General features: G+C 40.5%; 1 protein-coding gene across 2 annotated transcripts; it reads right to left on the bottom strand.

Annotated features, from left to right (window-relative positions):
- Positions 1-262: 262 nt before the first annotated feature.
- On the bottom strand, positions 263-5,128 carry htr5a.S (5-hydroxytryptamine (serotonin) receptor 5A, G protein-coupled S homeolog). Of its 2 annotated transcripts, none has more exons than XM_041567355.1 (2): positions 3,798-5,128; positions 263-2,160 (listed from the first exon to the last, which is right to left on the bottom strand). In XM_041567355.1, exons 1-2 carry the CDS (start codon positions 4,575-4,577, stop codon positions 1,828-1,830), a joined length of 1,113 nt encoding a protein of 370 aa, XP_041423289.1. In that variant the 5' UTR covers positions 4,578-5,128; the 3' UTR covers positions 263-1,827. The 2 variants fall into 2 exon arrangements, with proteins under 2 accessions (XP_041423289.1, XP_018124509.1); XM_018269020.2 differs by having other exon boundaries at positions 3,789-5,122.
- Positions 5,129-19,148: the final 14,020 nt, after the last annotated feature.

Here is a 19,148-nt window from a genome sequence, read left to right as displayed (position 1 = left end):
TCCCTGTATAACTCAGCCTGCAGCCTTGTGCCTTTATATGGTCACAGAACAACCCCTCAGTGACTTCTAATATCCTTATCATTTACAGTAGGGGGTACATTATCCCTTATAATACATGAGTGATACTCAGAGTTCCCTGTATAACTCAGCCTGCAGCCTTGTGCCTTTATATGGTCACAGAACAACCCCTCAGTGACTTCTAATATCCTTATCATTTACAGTAGGGGGTACATTATCCCTTATAATACATGAGTGATACTCAGAGTTCCCTGTATAACTCAGCCTGCAGCCTTTATATGGTAACAATACCCCTCAGTGGCTTCTAATATCCTTATAACTGTATGAGTATGTACTGGGTACCTTTAAATATATAATCAGATTAAACAGATTTGTGATGATGCTCCACTGGCATATAAACTTTAGCAAGACTGGAGCTCTGCATTCCTTGTCTATATTCCTTGTTGTTATGCTCACATTTTATGTACAGAACCTTTCATGGGTTAAACGTATTACTGCTTAATTGGATATTACTGGCCCTTCTTTTTCAGTTTCCCTGGAGATCCAATGGCAGATTGTGAACTCAACGAGATGCCCTTTTCAGTGCAGTTAGATGTGTGTCAGACGCTTGCCTAGCAATAACCTCTCCGTTCTGTTAAAGAGAGGGGAATGATGAATCTCTCAAATGAACCTGCCACCACGGTGATTAGACATTGCTGATAGGACGAGTCAAAATGCCCTGTATTTATGCCAATCAGAGGGCTGCCCCTGGTACAAATGATCAGATAATCCACTATGAACAAAAAGACCTAAGGAATCCGAGAAGGTGCAGGGTCTCCGGGGAGGGACCTAGAAGACACCGGCTGAGCTGCAAATCATTCAGAATGAAACACATAATGATCTTTATATTTGCTAGAAATGTCATCACCAGGTGTAAGTCACCGGCTCGTATCTCTGAGCAGCTCCTTTATCATTACCCTGTGACAGGCTTCTTTTACTTTATACATTAAACGCTGACTTTTTAGATGAATACTATGATTAAAGAGAGACTCTTATCTTTTTATCATTTCATTTAAATAGGCAGCAAAATGTAACAATGAATGTGCACAAAACATTCCTCTTTTGCATATTTATGTAGGGCTGGGAGCTGCCATACTGCCTCGGATGAGCTATGTGCACAGCTACAACTACAGCAGATCCAGTAAAAAGGCAGGGTGCTGCTACTTTCCTGTCCATAGACAATTCATCAGGACAGGTTTAAACTCCTTATTTGTAAGTAAGCAGGAAATAAATGATCTCCACACAATAAGCCACATCTCCACACTTCTCTGTCTATTTATTCATCAATAAATCAAGTCCCAAGAGCAACGCCTTCAAGCCAAAACATTTATTCGTACACATTGTAGAGTCAATAGCCGCTTCAGAACCTCTTTGAAAGTACATCCGAGGTGATCCTGTGCCATATTTCTAAGCCATAGCAGAAAATAATATTCCATCGTTGATGCTCACAAGGTTAGGAAGCATCTGATAAAGTTCTACAGACATCTGGAAGAGTGTATTTGTAAGCAGAAGACACGTATGGGATTGTGATGGCCTGATAATTAGGCATATCCGACTGAGTTATCTCCTAGAATAACCTTGAACTAGATGACCTTGGACTATATGACTCCTTGGACAAGAGGAACCAACTCTCATCGCTGGCATTCAATGATTTTACATCCAGTGGACCCAGATATGTACATTTCCCATGGCTTAGAAGTCTGTGAGATGAAGACCATGAAGACCTGATGAGATACCAAGCATGTCTTAACTTGAGCGGCAATTGACAGATCACCGCTGCCTGGAGAACAAGTTTCTGAAAGCGTTGTTGTAATTCTTATTAAAGGCTGTGTAGATCAAAGGGTTGAAGAAGGAGTTCGAGTACCCCAGCCATAAGAATATACTTTTCCAGATCGGGGGAATGTCACATGAAAACAGAGGGTTGATTAGTTCAGTTATAAAGAAGGGGATCCAGCAGAGAACAAAGACCCCAATGAGGATCCCAACCATCAAGGCTGCCTTTTTCTCTTTCTGCTCCCTCCAAGTGTCCCCGTCTGTCTGGAAAGTGACGGTAGCATGTCGGACGGTGAAGACCATCTGAGGCTGGTGGGAGGCTTCCTTCACCTACAATTAACAAAGAAAGCCACTATCAGGCCAAGCATCAGGTCGTTTTTTTTTATTTTTTGCACGGTGCTATATCATGTGTTATTTGAGGAAAATATTAAGCTGGGGGCAGAGCTCTGGACATGAAGGTTGAGGACATGGAAAAGGAATACCTATAACAGGTAGGTCCAGACTTTGAAATTGCATTGGTGCTGACCAATAACTCTAGTTAATGGTCAGATCTCTAGGTCTACTGGGCATTGCTTTGGCTGTGGGTGGGGTGAGGGGAACTTTGGTTCAAGAGGCAGAAGACTACAGTGATGGAATACATTTCTGGCCAATGTAATACTTTGTAACTCTTGACCATTATTAGCCTAGAGCCCTAGTCAAACATTCTATAAGCACTACGGGCCTTAACAGTTACTTAGACAAATATTGCCTTGGAGATTTTCTGTCTCCTACAAGGAGTTTGTACGTATTTGCCGGTTTCCTCCAGGTTTTTCACGTTCCTCCAGACCCTCCAAAAACATACAAGTCCACTGGCTCCTGATAAACATTATCCCTAGTGTGTGAATGTGATATGGAATGATATATTAATATCTATAAAGGGCTATGGAATATGTAGGTGCTATATAAATGAACAATAAAACACTGTAAAATAAAGGGGAAGTTAATTGTTGGTGCTGGCAGCCCTACAAACCAGCAGAGGACCAGACTGCACAAGAATAAACCCGGATGGCTGGCCAACAATTTGTACAGGAATATATCCACCAAACCCTTTAATTCCCAGGAGAAAGGAATTATCTGAAACGAAAGTCGTGAATATGAACATTGCTGTTTATTATAACCACTGAAACAAAGAGTTGGTACAGGGATGGGATCTCTTATCCAGAATACTTGGGACCTGGTGTTTTATGGGTAAGGAACACAGAGCCTGAGGCTGATAAAAATATATTATATCATTAAAAAAAAAAGGAATTGCTTGATTTTGTGAACTGACATGCCCATATTTCTGGATAGTAGGTCCAATACCAGTGGACAGATATGGGACCTGTTATCCAGAAGGGGTATCTGGATAATAGATCTTTCTGTAATTTGGATCTTCATACCTAAACTCTGCTAGAAAGTCATGTAAACATGAAATAAACCCAATAGGCTGGTTTTGCTTCCAATAAGGATTAATTGTATCTTAGTTGGGATCAAGTACAAGCGACTGTTTTATTATTACACAGAAAAGGGAAATCAGTATTTAAAGTTTTGGATTATTTGCATAAAATGGAGTCTTTGGGAGACGGCCATTCCGTAAGTCTGAGCTTTCTGGATAACAGGTTTCCGGAAAACGGATCCCGTTAAATAATATAAAGTATGTATTTACAGCAGGCTTTGCATGCACAAAGTCATGTATAGATGTGTGGTTATGTATTTGCACAGCAGGAACCTAGAAAATATATATTTATTCAGCCATGGCCACATTTAACCTCTTGAATACCAGGGAAGTGTGCTTAGTCTATAGACTGTGCTTTCCTATGACATTCTTCATGTTAAACTACCGGTCAGTTCATCAGTACGTGCCTACCTACCTACCAACCAGCTCAGTGGAGTGAAAAGGAGCAAACCAAGGGATAAATCAAAGGAATTGGAGAACAAACCTCAATCACCTCGGGCATTGGTGTTATTGTGTTTGTCTTCTTCGACCCTATCCGAAATTTAGCTGCTTTGTAGATTTTCCAGTAGACAAATAAAACCACGCAAAGCGGGAGATAAAATGCCCCAAAAGTAGAGAAGATGGTGTAGGAAGGTTCCTGGCTCACTTGACACTCTTCATTCACCTCGGAGTAGGTCTCTCCCCACCCAAAAAGAGGGGACAGTGAGATGACGGCAGAAAGGAGCCAAGTGAGGAGGATCATGATGTTGGAGATCCTCTTCCTGGTCTTTAGGGTGTATTCCAGGTGTCTGGTGATGGACCAATACCTGTCCAGGGCGATGGCGGTCACGTTCCAGATGCTGGCCGTGCAACAGAGGACATCGAAGGAGATCCAGATGTGGCAAAGTACTCTGCCCAGTCTCCAGCGCCTGTCGTTCAGCTCATGCACCAGGCTCAAGGGCATCACCAGGGCGGCCACCATCACATCGGATATGGCCATGGAGGCCACCAGATTGTGGGGCACCCTGTGGAAAGTTCTCACCCTCAAGATGGTGACCAGCACCAGCACGTTCCATAGGAAGGTGGCAATCACCAGCATGGCCAGCAGAGTTAAAATGAGAACACTGAAGACAGAGAAGCGGTGGCTGCCCCAGGTATCTGCCCCTGCGCTCCCATTAGCAGACACTGTGATGTTCCATTCCATGATCCTACTGAACATCACCAGCAGCTGCTTAATCCTGGGGGGCCCTAAGCCATAGCACCGGGGGCTGCAGGGGGCAACTGACACCCCCATTCACTTGCTCTTCTCCTCCATGGGACACTAAGTTTTTGGGCAGGGCCAGTCCCGGCTCCAGACATGATCTCCAGCCCCAACAGAGCAGAAGCCAATAGCAGCCCATCAGCTCCCGGCACTGGCCACACTCCTGCGCGGAACAGCCGAGGAGCGAGGAACATAAGGCTGATTCTTATTGGCTGCTAGAGCTGGGGGGTCAGGGTGCTGGGCGGCATGGCGGGGACACAATGGGGAGACAATGGGGAGTCCCGGGATTAAGTCCTGGAGATTCTTGTTCCGAGCGCACAGGTCTGCGACGCGCAGCAGCTCCAGAGTGAGCGAGTCTCAGCGAGGCGGCAGCACTTTTATACCGGCACTTGCGGATTATTACGTCACGCACCGCCTCTCTGTACGGCAGATCCCACCGCCACATGGAAACCTATAGGTTCTGCTCACTCGCCTGTCACTCAACCGGTTAAACCGTGTAAAGCTCACCTGCCCAAACTGTACAACTCACACATCTGCTGCACAACACACACACACACACATCTGCTGTACAACACACACAAACACACAACTGCTGCACAACACACAGTGTGACAATCTCATACATAAAGTATAAGGGGAATGAAAAGTGTCAAGTGAGTCAGGAGCCTTCTTTCCTCATCCGCTGTAGCACAGACTTATCCACACACCTTACAACTAAACACACACACACACACTATACACACACATCTTACAACTAAACACACACACTATACACACACACCTTACAACTAAACACACACACTATACACACACCTTACAACTAAACACACACACTATACACACACCTTACAACTAAACACACACACTATACACACACCTTACAACTAAACACACACACTATACACACACACACTAAACACACACACACACACCTTACAACTAAACACACACACACTATACACACACACACACACACACCTTTCAACTAAACACACACACACACTATACACACACACACACACACTATACACACACACCTTACAACTAAACACACACACTATACAAACACACTAAACACACACACACACACACCTTACAACTAAACACACTATACACAGTCACACAAGCAGCTGTACAATCACTTACACACTCATTCACACAATCTCACATCTTTACACGCAACCCCACCCTGACAGATCCCTAGATAAACAACACACACCAGTACACACTACATTTGCAGATGAACAAACACCCCCTGATACACACACTGTATATCCACAGGAACACATCAACTGACACCCACACAGACACCCACTCACAACCCACAAGAGAATTTATTTATATATATATATATATATATGTACTGATAGCACTTTCCCACCATCATTATCATAGTGTAATCCATGTATATATTGTACCCAGCAGTGTCCATCTATGTGACTGTACCTATATCTGTCTGTTTGTCTATCATATCTATCTATCAATCTATCTATCTATCTATCTATCTATCTATCTATCTATCTATCTATCTATCTATCTATCTATCTATCACTATTATTATTAACATGTATTTATATAGCACCAACATATTGCGTGGCACTGTAAAGTAAATGTGATTATACAACTAAATGACATGAATTACATACATAGAACATATGGCGTTACAAACATCACAATCAATACAGGTACAAAAAGGTGAGGAAGGCCCTATGCAGAAAGAGCTTACACTCTAAGTGGGACATTCACTAAGATTCGTAGTTGCGCCAGGCGTAACTTCGCCGCACTTCGCCAGGCGTAGTTTCGCCAGCGCTCCACAAATTCACTAAAATCCGAAGATGCGCTCAGGGGTAGCGTAAGGTTGCGAAGTTGCGCTAGCGTTGATTCGCTAAGCGAAGCGAAGTTACACTAGCGATGGTTAATTTGCATACGGCTCCAAATTCAAATTTCAATGGAGGAATACGTATCAGCACTACACAAGCCTGGGAAACCTTCAAAACATCAAATAAAATTTTTATTTTGCCCTACACATGTGCCCACTGTATAGTTAAGTTGCCATGAGTTAGGAAATGTAGGGGGGAAGGAGGGGAGCCCCAAAAAAATGTTTCGATCTTTTTCAGCCTATCACCCATAATAAAGAAAAAACGCCAGCGTTTTTTGGGACTTAGAAATTTTTTTAACTTTTTTGAAGAAATCCCTATCTACTCTATTGCGCTTCGCCTGTCTGTCTATCTATCAATCGCTCTGTCTCTCTGTCTCTCTGTCTCTCTGTCTCTGTCTCTCTCTCTCTCTCTCTCTCTCTCTCTCTATCTATCTATCTATCTATCTATCTATCTATCTATCTATCTATCTATCTATCTATCTATCTATCTATCCATCCATCCATCCATCCATCCATCTATCTATCTATCTATCTATCTATCTATCTATCTATCTATCTATCTATCTATCTATCTATTTATCTATCTATCATCTATCAATCTCTCTATCTATCTATCTATCTATCTATCTATCTATCATCTATCTATTATCTATCTATCTATCTATCTATCTATCTATCTATCTATCTATCTATCATCTATCTATTATCTATCTATCTATCTATCATCTATCTATCTATCTATCTATCTATTATCTATCTATCTATCTATCTATCTATCTATCTATCTATCTATCTATCTATCATCTATCTATCATCTATCTATCTATCTATCTATCTATCTATCTATCTATCTATCATCTATCTATCTATCTATCTATCTATCTATTATCTATCTATCTATCTATCTATCTATCTATCTATCTATCTATCTATCTATCATCTATCAATCTCTCTATCTATCTATTATCTATCTATCTATCTATCTATCTATCTATCTATCTATCATCTATCTATTATCTATCTATCTATCTATCTATCTATCTATCTATCTATCTATCTATCTATCTATCTATCTATCTATCTACCTGTCTGTCTGTCTGTCTGTCTGTCTATCTATCATCTGTCTGTCTGTCTGTCTGTCTATCTATCTATCTGTCTGTCTGTCTGTCTGTCTGTCTGTCTGTCTGTCTATCTATCTATCTATCTATCTATCTATCTATCTATCTATCTATCTATCTCTCTCTCTCTCTCTCTCTCTCTGTGTGTGTGTCTCTCTCTCTCTATTTGTCTACCTTTTATCTAACTATCTTGCTAGGCATTATATCTCCCTTTCTCGCTGTCTTTCTGTCTATCTATACATCTATCTTTCCATCCTTATTTAGCATATGTTATTAGGAGTGAGAGTTAAAGTGAGTGTGTGTGTGTGTGGGGGGGGGGGGTAGGTAAACAGAACAATGGGGGATGGGGGAGAATTGAAGGAAGAGAATGCAGGTGTGAGATTAGAACACAAATTATTCAGGATTTGGTAGATTAATAGAGATTAATAGAGATACACACATGTGCATTACTAATAAAATATGTATGTAATTATAAATTGTACCGGAAAAAAACCTATTTATAAACCTTTAGTGGCTTTAATTCTAAATGTTTTTCACAATGGGCCACCTTTCATATCCCTGTGGCTTGATTTCACTGATAGACAAATGTGCTCATATAAATGTACCACATTGTAATGCAATATATACTGTATATATAGGTATATAATCCCTTATCTGGAAATTCATTATCTACAAAAAACAGTGGATTGTACTTGATGGTAACTAAGCTGCTCTGAATCCGTATTGGTGGTAAAACCATCCTGTTTATTTCATGTTTATATGAGTTTAAGACTTGTTTTGTTATTTTGATCTGAACTAGAAAACAATTTTCCACAGATTGAGATTTCTCTGTGATTTATTTCTCAGTGTTTTCTTATAGTTGTTCCCTCAGCTAAACATCTCAGGAGCTCAAAGATGAAGAAAACCATCCAGACCAACATGACAGCGGATGAGAATTACGGCAGGGACAAGACAAATGTGCAAAATATGGAACTTGCACAAGAGAAAGGACAAGAGAAATGGGAGATCCCAGGAGAATGCACAAGAGAAAGGACAAAGAATGAGTATTTGGTGAAAGGTACAGATGAAAGGCTGTCTGGATGCTGACTCAGTATAAACCATGTTCATAGACAACCCACAGCAATTTGCAGAATAATTCCATGGGGCAGATTTACTAAAGGGCACAGTGACCGTCGGTAGGAAAAATTTGCCATCATTTTACTATTAAGCATCAGGACCGCCATCAGAAATCACAGGGCCCCATACGACAACATTTCCTGGGCCCCATGGAAGCCCCACCTACAGGTCCGCCCTCCCCACCCCACAGATCCGCCCCCACCACACAGTAAAAAAACAAAAAAAATATTGGGGGCTAGGGTTCCCACATGTTAATAAAAATTAAAAAGATATTGGTGGTCAGGGCCCCCCATAAAAAAAAAAATTGTGGCCAGGACCTCCCCATTAAAAAATATTGGTGGCTAGGACCCCACATAAGAAAAAAAAATAGGTGGCCAGGCCCCCCCCACATTATAAGAAAATTGGTGGCCAGGGCCCCTTAAACGTCCATGCCTTCTCGAAGTCAGTAGCTCCCAGAAAGAGGGGGGGCCCGGCTAATCGAATAAGTGTGGCGTGGCAGGGGCCCCCCTTACCCTCGGGGCCCTCTACAACTCTCCCCCCTGTCGGCTGCCCTGTTAAGCATAGAGGACAATTTACTAGCGAAAGAGACTGTCGCTAGCGCAGTTTTGTGCCCTATAGCCAGGCAAATTTTCCTTCAGGTGAATGAACGTTACTCCGCAGACGCACTAAATGGAGAAATTTACAAAACGTTACCTATTTCACAAGAGTCTCCTTGACCACCTTAGACCTAGCGAACTCATAAGATGAAGCGACATCCTCAGTGACATCATATCCTGTATGCCGAAAAAGCGGGAAGTTTTGACTATTAAAAATGTTTTTGTTAACATTTTTTTCCAAACATTTGAGGGACATGCCACATTTGTTTTACGGTGGGCTCACGTCTAGGACATTAGAGGATCTCTTTTGTCTTTATTAAAGTTCCTTGGACATTTGCATTTGCACCAACATCTCTAATAAAGACGTATATATGACCTATATGTACCCACCCTATTCAAATTGACCTAAGCGTAAGAGGACTAATGAGATTTTCGCTAGGCAGAAACGAAATTTAGCGAAAGTTCACTGTGAAATACTCGCGCTGACTAATTAAAGCTTTAATTAATGCTAGTGAAACTCCGCATAGTGTGGCAGAGCCTTTGCTGGCGAAAATTCACCCTTTAGTGAATTTACCTCTATAAATTGATCCAGTTGAATCAAAGACAGTTTGCTGGAGAGAGTAAGGGTTAATCACTCACCTAACACTTAAATGAATTTGGGGTGTCTGCTAAATACCTTATGTAGCCAAAGGTGTCAAGAAAGAAATATGGGGCGTGTGGCAGGAACAGAAGATTGCAGGAGCAATTAATTCCTTGTTTGATTTCATTATTCCACCCTGGGTCAGTAAATATTAACTGCTAATTGGTTACCATGGTAACTGCATCAGAAGCAAACTTCTTCATTAAGATTCTGCCAGTCCCAGTACTAGAATCTAGTATTTATTTTAAGGCTCCACCCAAACAAGTCAAGAATGTCTCTTTTAATGATGTTTCACGTGAGTAACAAGCCAAGTTTATTCAATGGTTTGCAGCATGCAACGTTTCGGGGTAACCCCCTTTATCAAGCATCAATCACGCTTGATAAAGGGGGTTACCCCGAAATGTTGCATGCTGCAAACCATTGAATAAAATAGCAAGGGTTTCCCCTGCTAGTACTACCTGTGTGCCAGTGAATTTCCTTTTGATTCGTCAATTCAAGGTGGGACGCCGATTCTACCATTGCTGTGCACCAGGGACTATCTTCTACCCAAGGCTAGGGTGTGCGAGTGCATTTGCTAATCTTCTAACAAGTCAAGTTTAACTTAAAGGGATTGTTCACCTTCAAACAACTAGTTGTTTTCAGATAGATCACCGGTAGTGATGGGCGAATTTATTCGCCAGGCGCGAATTCGCGCGATTTGCCACCAGCGAATAAATTCGCTAAACGCCCGCGAAAATTCACGTCAAAAATTCGCCGTCGTCAAAAAATTTTTTCCAAAAAAACGGACGCCAGCGTCAAAATTTTTTTTTCAAAAAAACGGACGCCGGCGTCAAAAATGGCCACCGGCGTCGTTTCGCGAATTTTTCGCCGTTTCGCGAATTCGTCCATCACTAATCACCGGAAATAACAACTTTTACCAATTACTTTCTACTTTCTATGTGTCACCGTTTTTCTAATATTGAAGTGTAAAGTGTCATTTTCCACCTTCTAAAGCAGCGCTAGGAGGGGGGGTCGCCGACCCTGTAAACTGTTCTAAATTCTCAACATTTAGTTGATACGTTTCTTATTTTTGTCCCTGCTGAGCAGCCGAATTTATTCGCCCATCGCTAGTCACAAGCTTTTTCTGTGCCCCTTAGTGTTGCAGCACTCGTATCTGTGGTTATAGTAAATGGTGGAGTGTCTAGAATATGCAGGTCTGGATCAATTTCTATGCAAAGAAATCCGGCTCCTGACTTTGGCTATACTTTGCTTAAAGGAGAACTAAAGCCTTACTAAAGAAGTCGCTAGAAATGTTGTCCATTATGTTTTGTGCTTCTGTACCAGCCCAAGGCAACCACAGCCCTTTAGCAGTAAAGATCTGTGTCTCCAAAGATGCCCCAGTAGCTCCCCATCTTCTTTCCTGCTGATTCACTGCACATGCTCTGTGCTGCTGTCACTTACTGAGCTTAGGGACCCACTTACAATATACAGTACACATAGAATAGAAATGTCCCAATATAAGGCTGATTAGTAATTAATACAGATAATTACTACATGGCAGCACAGAAACCAGTGCAATTAGCATCAGAATTGAATAATCAGCAAACCTGTAGCATCAGCTTATATTACAGCCAGGGAAGCTCATTTTCTGCTGGATAATTAGTGACGAGCCCTAAGCTTAGCTTCTCAACAGCCAATCAGAGCCCACTGAGCATGTGAGTGTCACAGACACTTTCCAAGATGGTGACCCCCTGTGACAAGTTTGAAGTCCTGGATCATTGCTGATATTGACAAGCTGAAACTTTAGCCTCGTGCAATAAGTTCAGTCTATAAAATATGTTTTTTTTAGCCACATTCATTATTAGAGTTTAGTTTTCCTTTAAACTGTCAGTGTCCCATCTGCCTTTTCACATCATTTCTATACATATCAGTGTTTGTGCTGGGATATTGCCCCTTTCCCCCTCTCAGAACTGGCGCATCGCATTGAAACTCTGATCATGGAGCGCCAACCTTTCGCATTCATTATTCCAGAAGAAATTAAGGATCTAAAGAAAACACTTGATCTGCGGCTTCTTGGTTCAATGTTGATTTTACGTTTCAATATTCATAAAGAACAGTATTCTCACAAACGGCAGCATGCCGACTGCATATTAACTAGGGTGTATCATTCACAGGCAAAATCGGACCCCGTTAAACCTCAGCCAAGGCCATAAATTGCCGAGACGTTTCAGTATTTTTCTCTTTTCCTTTGTTCCTTTTTCTATACAGAAAGAGAACATTTAAAGGGAACGGCTTTGTTATACTGTACAAAAACATGAAAATGAGTGGAAACCGTCTCTATAATAACCCAATGTTAATTTTAACACAGGCTTTTATTATATTGTTGAGCTGCTTTATGGGAGGAGACGGGTCTGAGGCCAAACTATTCCTTAGGAAATTTTAGCAGAACCTCTAAATATCTTTGGCATATGCAAATTATTCAGTTCGGGATTTGGCTGACTCTTTCACAATAGATTTAGGATTCAGCGGCATCAAACAAGAAGAGGATCTGTTATCTGAAAAACCCTTTATCCAGAAAGCTCCAACAGGAAGGCCATCTTCCATAGACTCCATTTTAATCAAATAAATCAGATTTTATTTTTATATTGCATAGATTCCCTTTTAAAAAATAATTCAATTTCCCCTGTAATAAGAAGAGAGTACATTGTTATTTATCCCATCTAAGATATAATTAATTGTTATTAGAGGCAAAATCATTTTATTGGGTTTAATTAATGTTTAAATACTTTTTTTTAGTAGACATGGAAATCCAAATTATGGAAAGAACTCTTATCTGGAAAGCCGCAGGTTCCAAGCATTCTGGATAACAGGTCTTATACCCTACAGGGAACTCTGAGTATCACTCATTTATTATAAGGGATAATGTACCCCCTGCTGTAAGTGATAAGGATATTAGAAGTCACTGAGGGGTTGTTCTGTGACCATATAAAGGCACAAGGCTGCAGGCAGAGTTATACAGGGAACTCTGAGTATCACTCATGTATTATAAGGGATAATGTACCCCCTACTGTAAATGATAAGGATATTAGAAGTCACTGAGTGGTTGTTCTGTGGCCATATAAAGGCACAAGGCTGCAGGCTGAGTTATACAGGGAACTCTGAGTATCACTCATGTATTATAAGGGATAATGTACCCCCTACTGTAAATGATAAGGATATTAGAAGTCACTGAGGTGTTGTTCTGTGACCATATAAAGACACAAGGCTGCAGGCTGAGTTATACAGGGAACTCTGAGTATCACTCATGTATTATAAGGGATAATGTACCCCCTACTGTAAATGATAAGGATATAAGAAATCACTGAGGGGTGATTAGTGGATTCAGTGCATCCCTCAAATAGTTCCACTTGTTAAGGGAATACAGGGTTATGGGAAATAGCTCATAGTCCAAGTTGATCCAGGGACTAGTCCGATTGCCATTTTGGAGTCAGGAAGGAATTTTTCCCCCTCTAAGGCTAATTGGAGAGGCTTCAGATGGGTTTTTTGCCTTCCTCTGGATCAACTGGCAGATAGGTAGTTAATAAACAAAAAAAAAAAGGTTGAACTCGATGGACATGTGTCTTTTTTCAACCTTACTTACTATGTTACTATGTTACTATGTTACTATGTTAAATGGCTACTAACATGACTACAGTATTTTTGCTGTGCCATGCCCAGCATCCGATATTTTGGGGTTGGCAATTTTTTCTGTATACTCTGAAAGCTACAGCAAAATACTAACCTGGCTGCCTTAAGAAGTTGTTAGTGCTGAGTGCTCCCATACAGAAGAGCAAACAGCACAACAAGTTCTAGTGCTTTGTAGCCACAAATAGTCTGATCAGCCCTCCGGCAATACAGGTGTTAATTCAGCATGTGGGGGCCCATTTACTAAGCTCGAGTGAAGGAATAGAATAAAAAAAACTTTGAATTTCGAATTTTTTTTTTGGCTACTTCGACCTTCGACCACGACTTCAAATCGAATGATTCGAACTAAAAATCTTTGGACTATTCGACCATTCGATAGTCGAAGTACTGTCTCTTTAAAAAAAACTTCGCCCCCTACTTCGCCACCTAAAACCTACTGAGGTGCAATGTTAGCCTATGGGGAAGGTCCCCATAGGCTTTTCCTATGTTTTTTTGGTCGAAGAAAAATCATTCGATCGATGGATTAAAATCCTTCGAATCAAACGATTTTTCGTTCGATCAAACTATTTGCGGTAAATCCTTTGACTTCGATATTCGAAGTCGAAGGATTTACATTCGGCAGTCGAATTCGAGGGTTAATTAACCCTCGATATTCGACCATATGTAAATCTGCCCCGTGGTGTCAAATCCTCACAGGTAAATGTCTTCTGTATATGCGTGTTACTTGCGTGTTACGTGCGTGTTACTTGCGTGTTACTTGCAACTTCCCAAACAGAACTGTGCTCCATCTGCTCCACTGCTGGCCTTGGCATGGCACTCTCTAAGTCTAAGTCTCCTCTCTGCAGATGTTCAACATCACTAATGACTCTTAATGGATAGTCTCATGCCGTCCTCTAAATTATTCCCATGTCTCCATCCCCTTATTATTGCAATTTTATATTCCCTTCTCTTCTTCTCTATGTGCTCATGCCATTTATTCTGCTCTTTGCCTCCATCCCCTCTTCTCTCATTAGATTGTCTCCTTCTTCCACCCACTTATCATTTGCCTTTCTTTATTCCTTCATCACCTTGTCCACTTCTTTCTTTCAACCATCTTCCCTTCACCTTCTTTTCCTGCTTTTTTTGGGGGGGAAGGGGTTATTTATCAAAATAAAAATGTTTCTGATTTTTTTTTTTAAAAAGTCAGATCAAACTAAAATCCATGATTTGCCTTTATTTATCAATAAAAAAAATTGGATCTGGAAAAACAGCAAACTTTTAGGATTGCTGTGTGTAAAAAACTATTTTATTTTGCATTTGATGCCCGAAAACCAAGAGAAATTCGAGTTTTCGCAGAAAAACCAGTGTTGAACCCCAAAAACTCTTTTTTTTTTGTAAGGATTAAAACATCTTCAAATGGTTATGGGGACATCTGCCATTGGCTTTTACATAAATTCGTCAGGTTTTAGATGGCGTGTTTTCAATTTTGGACTTGGAACAGCTTTGGGGCATAATAAAACACGAAAAAATTTTGTCTTTTTGTACTGCAACATTTTCAGGTTTTTGAGTCAAAATGGACGCTACAAAAAATTGTGCATTAATAAATAACCCCCTTTGTGTTTCCTTCATACTGGGGACTGAGACATTCAACTTTTAATGGTATTATTTTTAGTATAAAGCTCCACATTTTGCAGTGGTTTCCAGAGATAATACATTGTACGTAATTCACATTTGTCTCTGCCCCAGTGGAGAGTCTATCACAAGGTCCTATCACATTCACACACACTATGCTCAATCTTAGAAGGAGCCAGATAACTTTCCTCTATGTTTTGAGTGGAATCGGGAATACCTGGAGGAAATACATTGTCCTGCAGGGAGAACATTCACACTCCATGTAGATGCCTTGGCTGGAATTGAACCTACTGCCGGACCTAAGCACTGCAAGGCAGAAATTGTAATTATGAGCCTTCTGCCAAGTTTTATCACTATAGAAGTGAGTTCATGAAAACAGTGCCAACAACAAGCCAAGGATATGAGCTGGTGTCACATTTTATATCGGGGCTACATTATTTCCTAAATAAGGGAGCAAAACAATAGCAAAGATGGAAGGAAAGAATGCAAATAATAATTATTGAACTCTGTTGGGACTCTGTCCAAAATATCGGTTCATTTGTCCCTCAGTTGAGCCTCAAGTGGTCCATGAATCAGGACTGTCCCACCAAAATGGGGACAAAATGAAATACATTCACAGATGAAGGCACAAAGATTAATGCAACATTTTAGATGTCCAATTTACAGAAATCTTTCTTCCAATAAACCTTCAGCAGTCCTACTAGGAACATACCGAATCCAGGATTAGGATCGGGGTTCAGCCAGGATTCTGTTCGGGATTCGGCCTGGATTCGGGCTTTTTCAGCAGGATTCGGATTCGGCCGAATTCTTCTGCCAGGCCGAACCGAATCGGAATCCTAATTTGCATATGCAAATTAGGGGCAGGGAAATCGGATGACTCTTTGTGAAAAACAAGGAAGTAAAAAAAATTTCCCCTTTGCATTAGGATTCGGTTAAATCTTTCGAGAAGGATCGCAGGGTTCAGCCGAATCCAAAATAGTGGTGCATCCCTAATTCCTGCTCAGTATAAGGTATAAGGAAACACTTGCTCTAGATCAGAGAGTGACACTCTTTACAATGCCGTGCTCTGTATAATGACATTTAAAAGAAAGCACTTTGGAAGTTTGGGGCGGCAGAAACTTAGTTGGAATTCGGTGGTTGAGACACTAAATCCAATGCAAGCTGTCGGCAATTTTCCTTATGGCGGCAAGCTCTATAAACCGCGCACTGTATTGCCGGCAACTGTCAGTAAGTCATTACCCATGTTATTAAAACATCTATGAGCCACTAGTTCTGCTGTTTGAAATCTGTGCGGATCTATTTTGCTTTTCTCTCAAAGCCTCGTCATTGGGTCTCTTCATATATCAGATTGCTTTCCAGCGATCCTATTTTGTGTTATTAGTAATGTTCTGTTTTCTGCACATTGGAGTAATAATGGCTGCAAGCCTGACTGGATTCTCTCCTAATTACACGCTGTAGAAGTTTTTATGCTGCAAGGGAATGGGATATAATGATGGCAAACGTTCAGTCATTTTTCATTGTTTCTCTTTCATTTCCAGCTCAGTGGGAAGGGGGTTATTCGCTGTTAACCAGTGTTGAAATGTTAACATGGAACAGTAATGAACGTTGGATTTTCCTTGTCTCTCATTTTATCAGAAATAGTATTTTGGCCTCATGTTAAAGGGGTTGCTCACCTTCAAACAACTAGTTGTTTTCAGATGGATCACCCGAAATAACGACTTTTACCAATTACTTTTTATTTTCTATGTGTCACCGTTTTTTTAATATTGAAGTGTAAAGTGTCATTTTTCACCTTCTAAAGCAGCTTTGGGAGGGGGGTCGCCGACCCTGTAAACTGTTCTAAATTGATACATTTAGTTGATACATTTCTTATCTTTGTCCCTGCTGAGCAGAATGTCTGGGTTTCATTAAAGGCAGCTATGAGGGCAAGGCCAGATGTGGCGTTTTTGCGGCGTTTTTTACGTTGCATTTTTAAAAAAGAACAGGCAGGCGTAAATACGCATAAACTGCACTACCACTGAAACTAATGGAAAACGCACTATGGCAATTCACACAGGGCGCTTGCACGCTGAAATCCGCCACAGGACGCCAGTATGGCGTTTTTTAGCAGAAACGCAAATACGTCAAATCAATAGACTCTATGGGATCTGCATGTTTGAAACCACACTTTGCGTAAATACGCAGCGTATTTTAAATATGGCGTCCAAATTCGCAAGGAAAACAATGAGAAGTGCATGTTGGGAAAAGAATCCTACGTGCTGAAAAACGCATGTTGACGGTCGCATGTGGTTTCAGTGGCGTATTTACTCCTGGCTGTTCTTTTTTAAAAACGCAACATAAAAACGCCACGTCTGGCCTTGCCCTTAGAATTGATACAATAGTTGCTAATACTCCAGAGATTCTGCTGAGAAATGTATCAACTAAATGTTGCAAAATTGTAACAGTTTAGAGCAAGGCCAGACGCCTTTGCGTTTTTAAAAAAGCTCAGTCGGGCATAAATACGCATAAACTGCATTACCACTGAAACGAATGGAAAACGCACTATGGCAATTCACACAGGGCGCTTACAAGCCAAAATCTGCCACGCAGAAACGCCAATACGTCAAGAAACTATTAAATCAATAGACTCTATGGGATCTGCAAGTTTAAAACCACACTCAATGTAAATACGCAGCGTATTTTAAACATGGCGTCCAAATTCTCGCGAGATAAATGACGCATATACGTATTTACTGCTGGTGACGTAATAACGTTGTGTATTGACGATCATTCCTGCTCCATTTTGCATGTTAATAGTTTTTCTATTTCTAAATAGCTTTTCTATTTTTTTTTCTATTATTTAGCTTTTTATTCAGCAGCTCTCCAGTTTGCATTTTCAGCAATCTGGTTGCTAGGGTGCAAATGACCGTAGCAAACATGATTTGAATAAAAGGCTGGAATATGAATAAGAGAGGCCTGAAAAGAAAGATGAGTAATCAAAAGTAGCAATAATGATCAATTTGTAGCCGTACAGAGCATTTGTTTTTTTTTAGATGGGGTCAGTGACCCCTCATTTGAAAGTCGGAAAAGGCAAATAGTTAAAAAACTATACAAAATAAATAATGAAGACCAATTGAAAAGTCAGCATTCCATAACATACTAATGGGCACATTTATCAAAGATCGAATTTCGAGTTCATGCAAGTTTTTAAAAACTCCCATGAACTCGAACCTGGACCCATCGGAATTTATTAAAAATTGAATTTTCAAAACACGGATGAATAGGATCGACCCAAAAACTCGAATTGAATTCTAATCGAAATCGGAAAAACCCCCCTCAAAACAACTCTAAATTGATCCCAGGACGTCTCCCGTTGACTAAAACAGAAAGTTCTTAAAGGGCCAGTGTATGATAAATCTCGAAAATCTAAATTGAATTAGAAATTTGAATTTTCATTTCAATTCTTGATAAATCTGCCCCTAAAAGTTATCTAAAAGGTGAATTAACCCTTCTACTCTTTTAAAGGTTTATAGGGAAATACATTAACAAAACCCATTTAAATGAGCCCAATTAGAATTTCCTTGACGTGTTGGTAAGTAATGATGGGCGAATAAATTTGCCAGACAGGATTTCACAGCGAATTTACATGTTTCACCGCAAGCAAATGAATTCACGAAACTGCGGCATCAATACACCAGTGAAAAATCCGCCTTGTCTAAGAAAAATAAAAAATGTTGCGCGTCAAAAATGAATTGGACGCCCATTGACTTTAAAGCATTTGGACCAAATAGTCGCGTGTATAAATATTGATGCCCATTGACTTCAATGTGTTTCGTGAATTTTTAGAATGTTAGAATAGTGCTGGGGAACATTACACCTCGGTAGGTTTAAAGTGGCAAAGTATGTAGTCGAAATATTTTTTAAAGAGACAGTACTTTGAATATCGAATGGTTCGATTCGATCGAATTTGATCGAATTTGACCAATTCAATGGTCGAACTCG

The sequence above is a fragment of the Xenopus laevis genome, chromosome 6S (assembly GCF_017654675.1).
Source record: "Xenopus laevis strain J_2021 chromosome 6S, Xenopus_laevis_v10.1, whole genome shotgun sequence".
NCBI classification, from domain to species: domain Eukaryota; kingdom Metazoa; phylum Chordata; class Amphibia; order Anura; family Pipidae; genus Xenopus; species Xenopus laevis.
The sequence above is the reverse complement of the archived record's forward strand: the minus strand, read 5'-3'. Positions and strand labels throughout refer to the sequence as shown.

What these genes read in the sequence shown, in the direction of transcription:
- htr5a.S (XM_018269020.2), bottom strand. Translation starts at nt 4,577, where the DNA reads ATGGGGGTGTCAGTTGCCCCCTGCAGCCCCCGGTGCTATGGCTTAGGG. An exon ending in CAATGCCCGAGGTGATTGAG is followed by an intron (nt 2,161 to 3,788) that starts GTTTGTTCTCCA and finishes TGTTAATTGTAG; the next exon opens with GTGAAGGAAGCCTCCCACCA.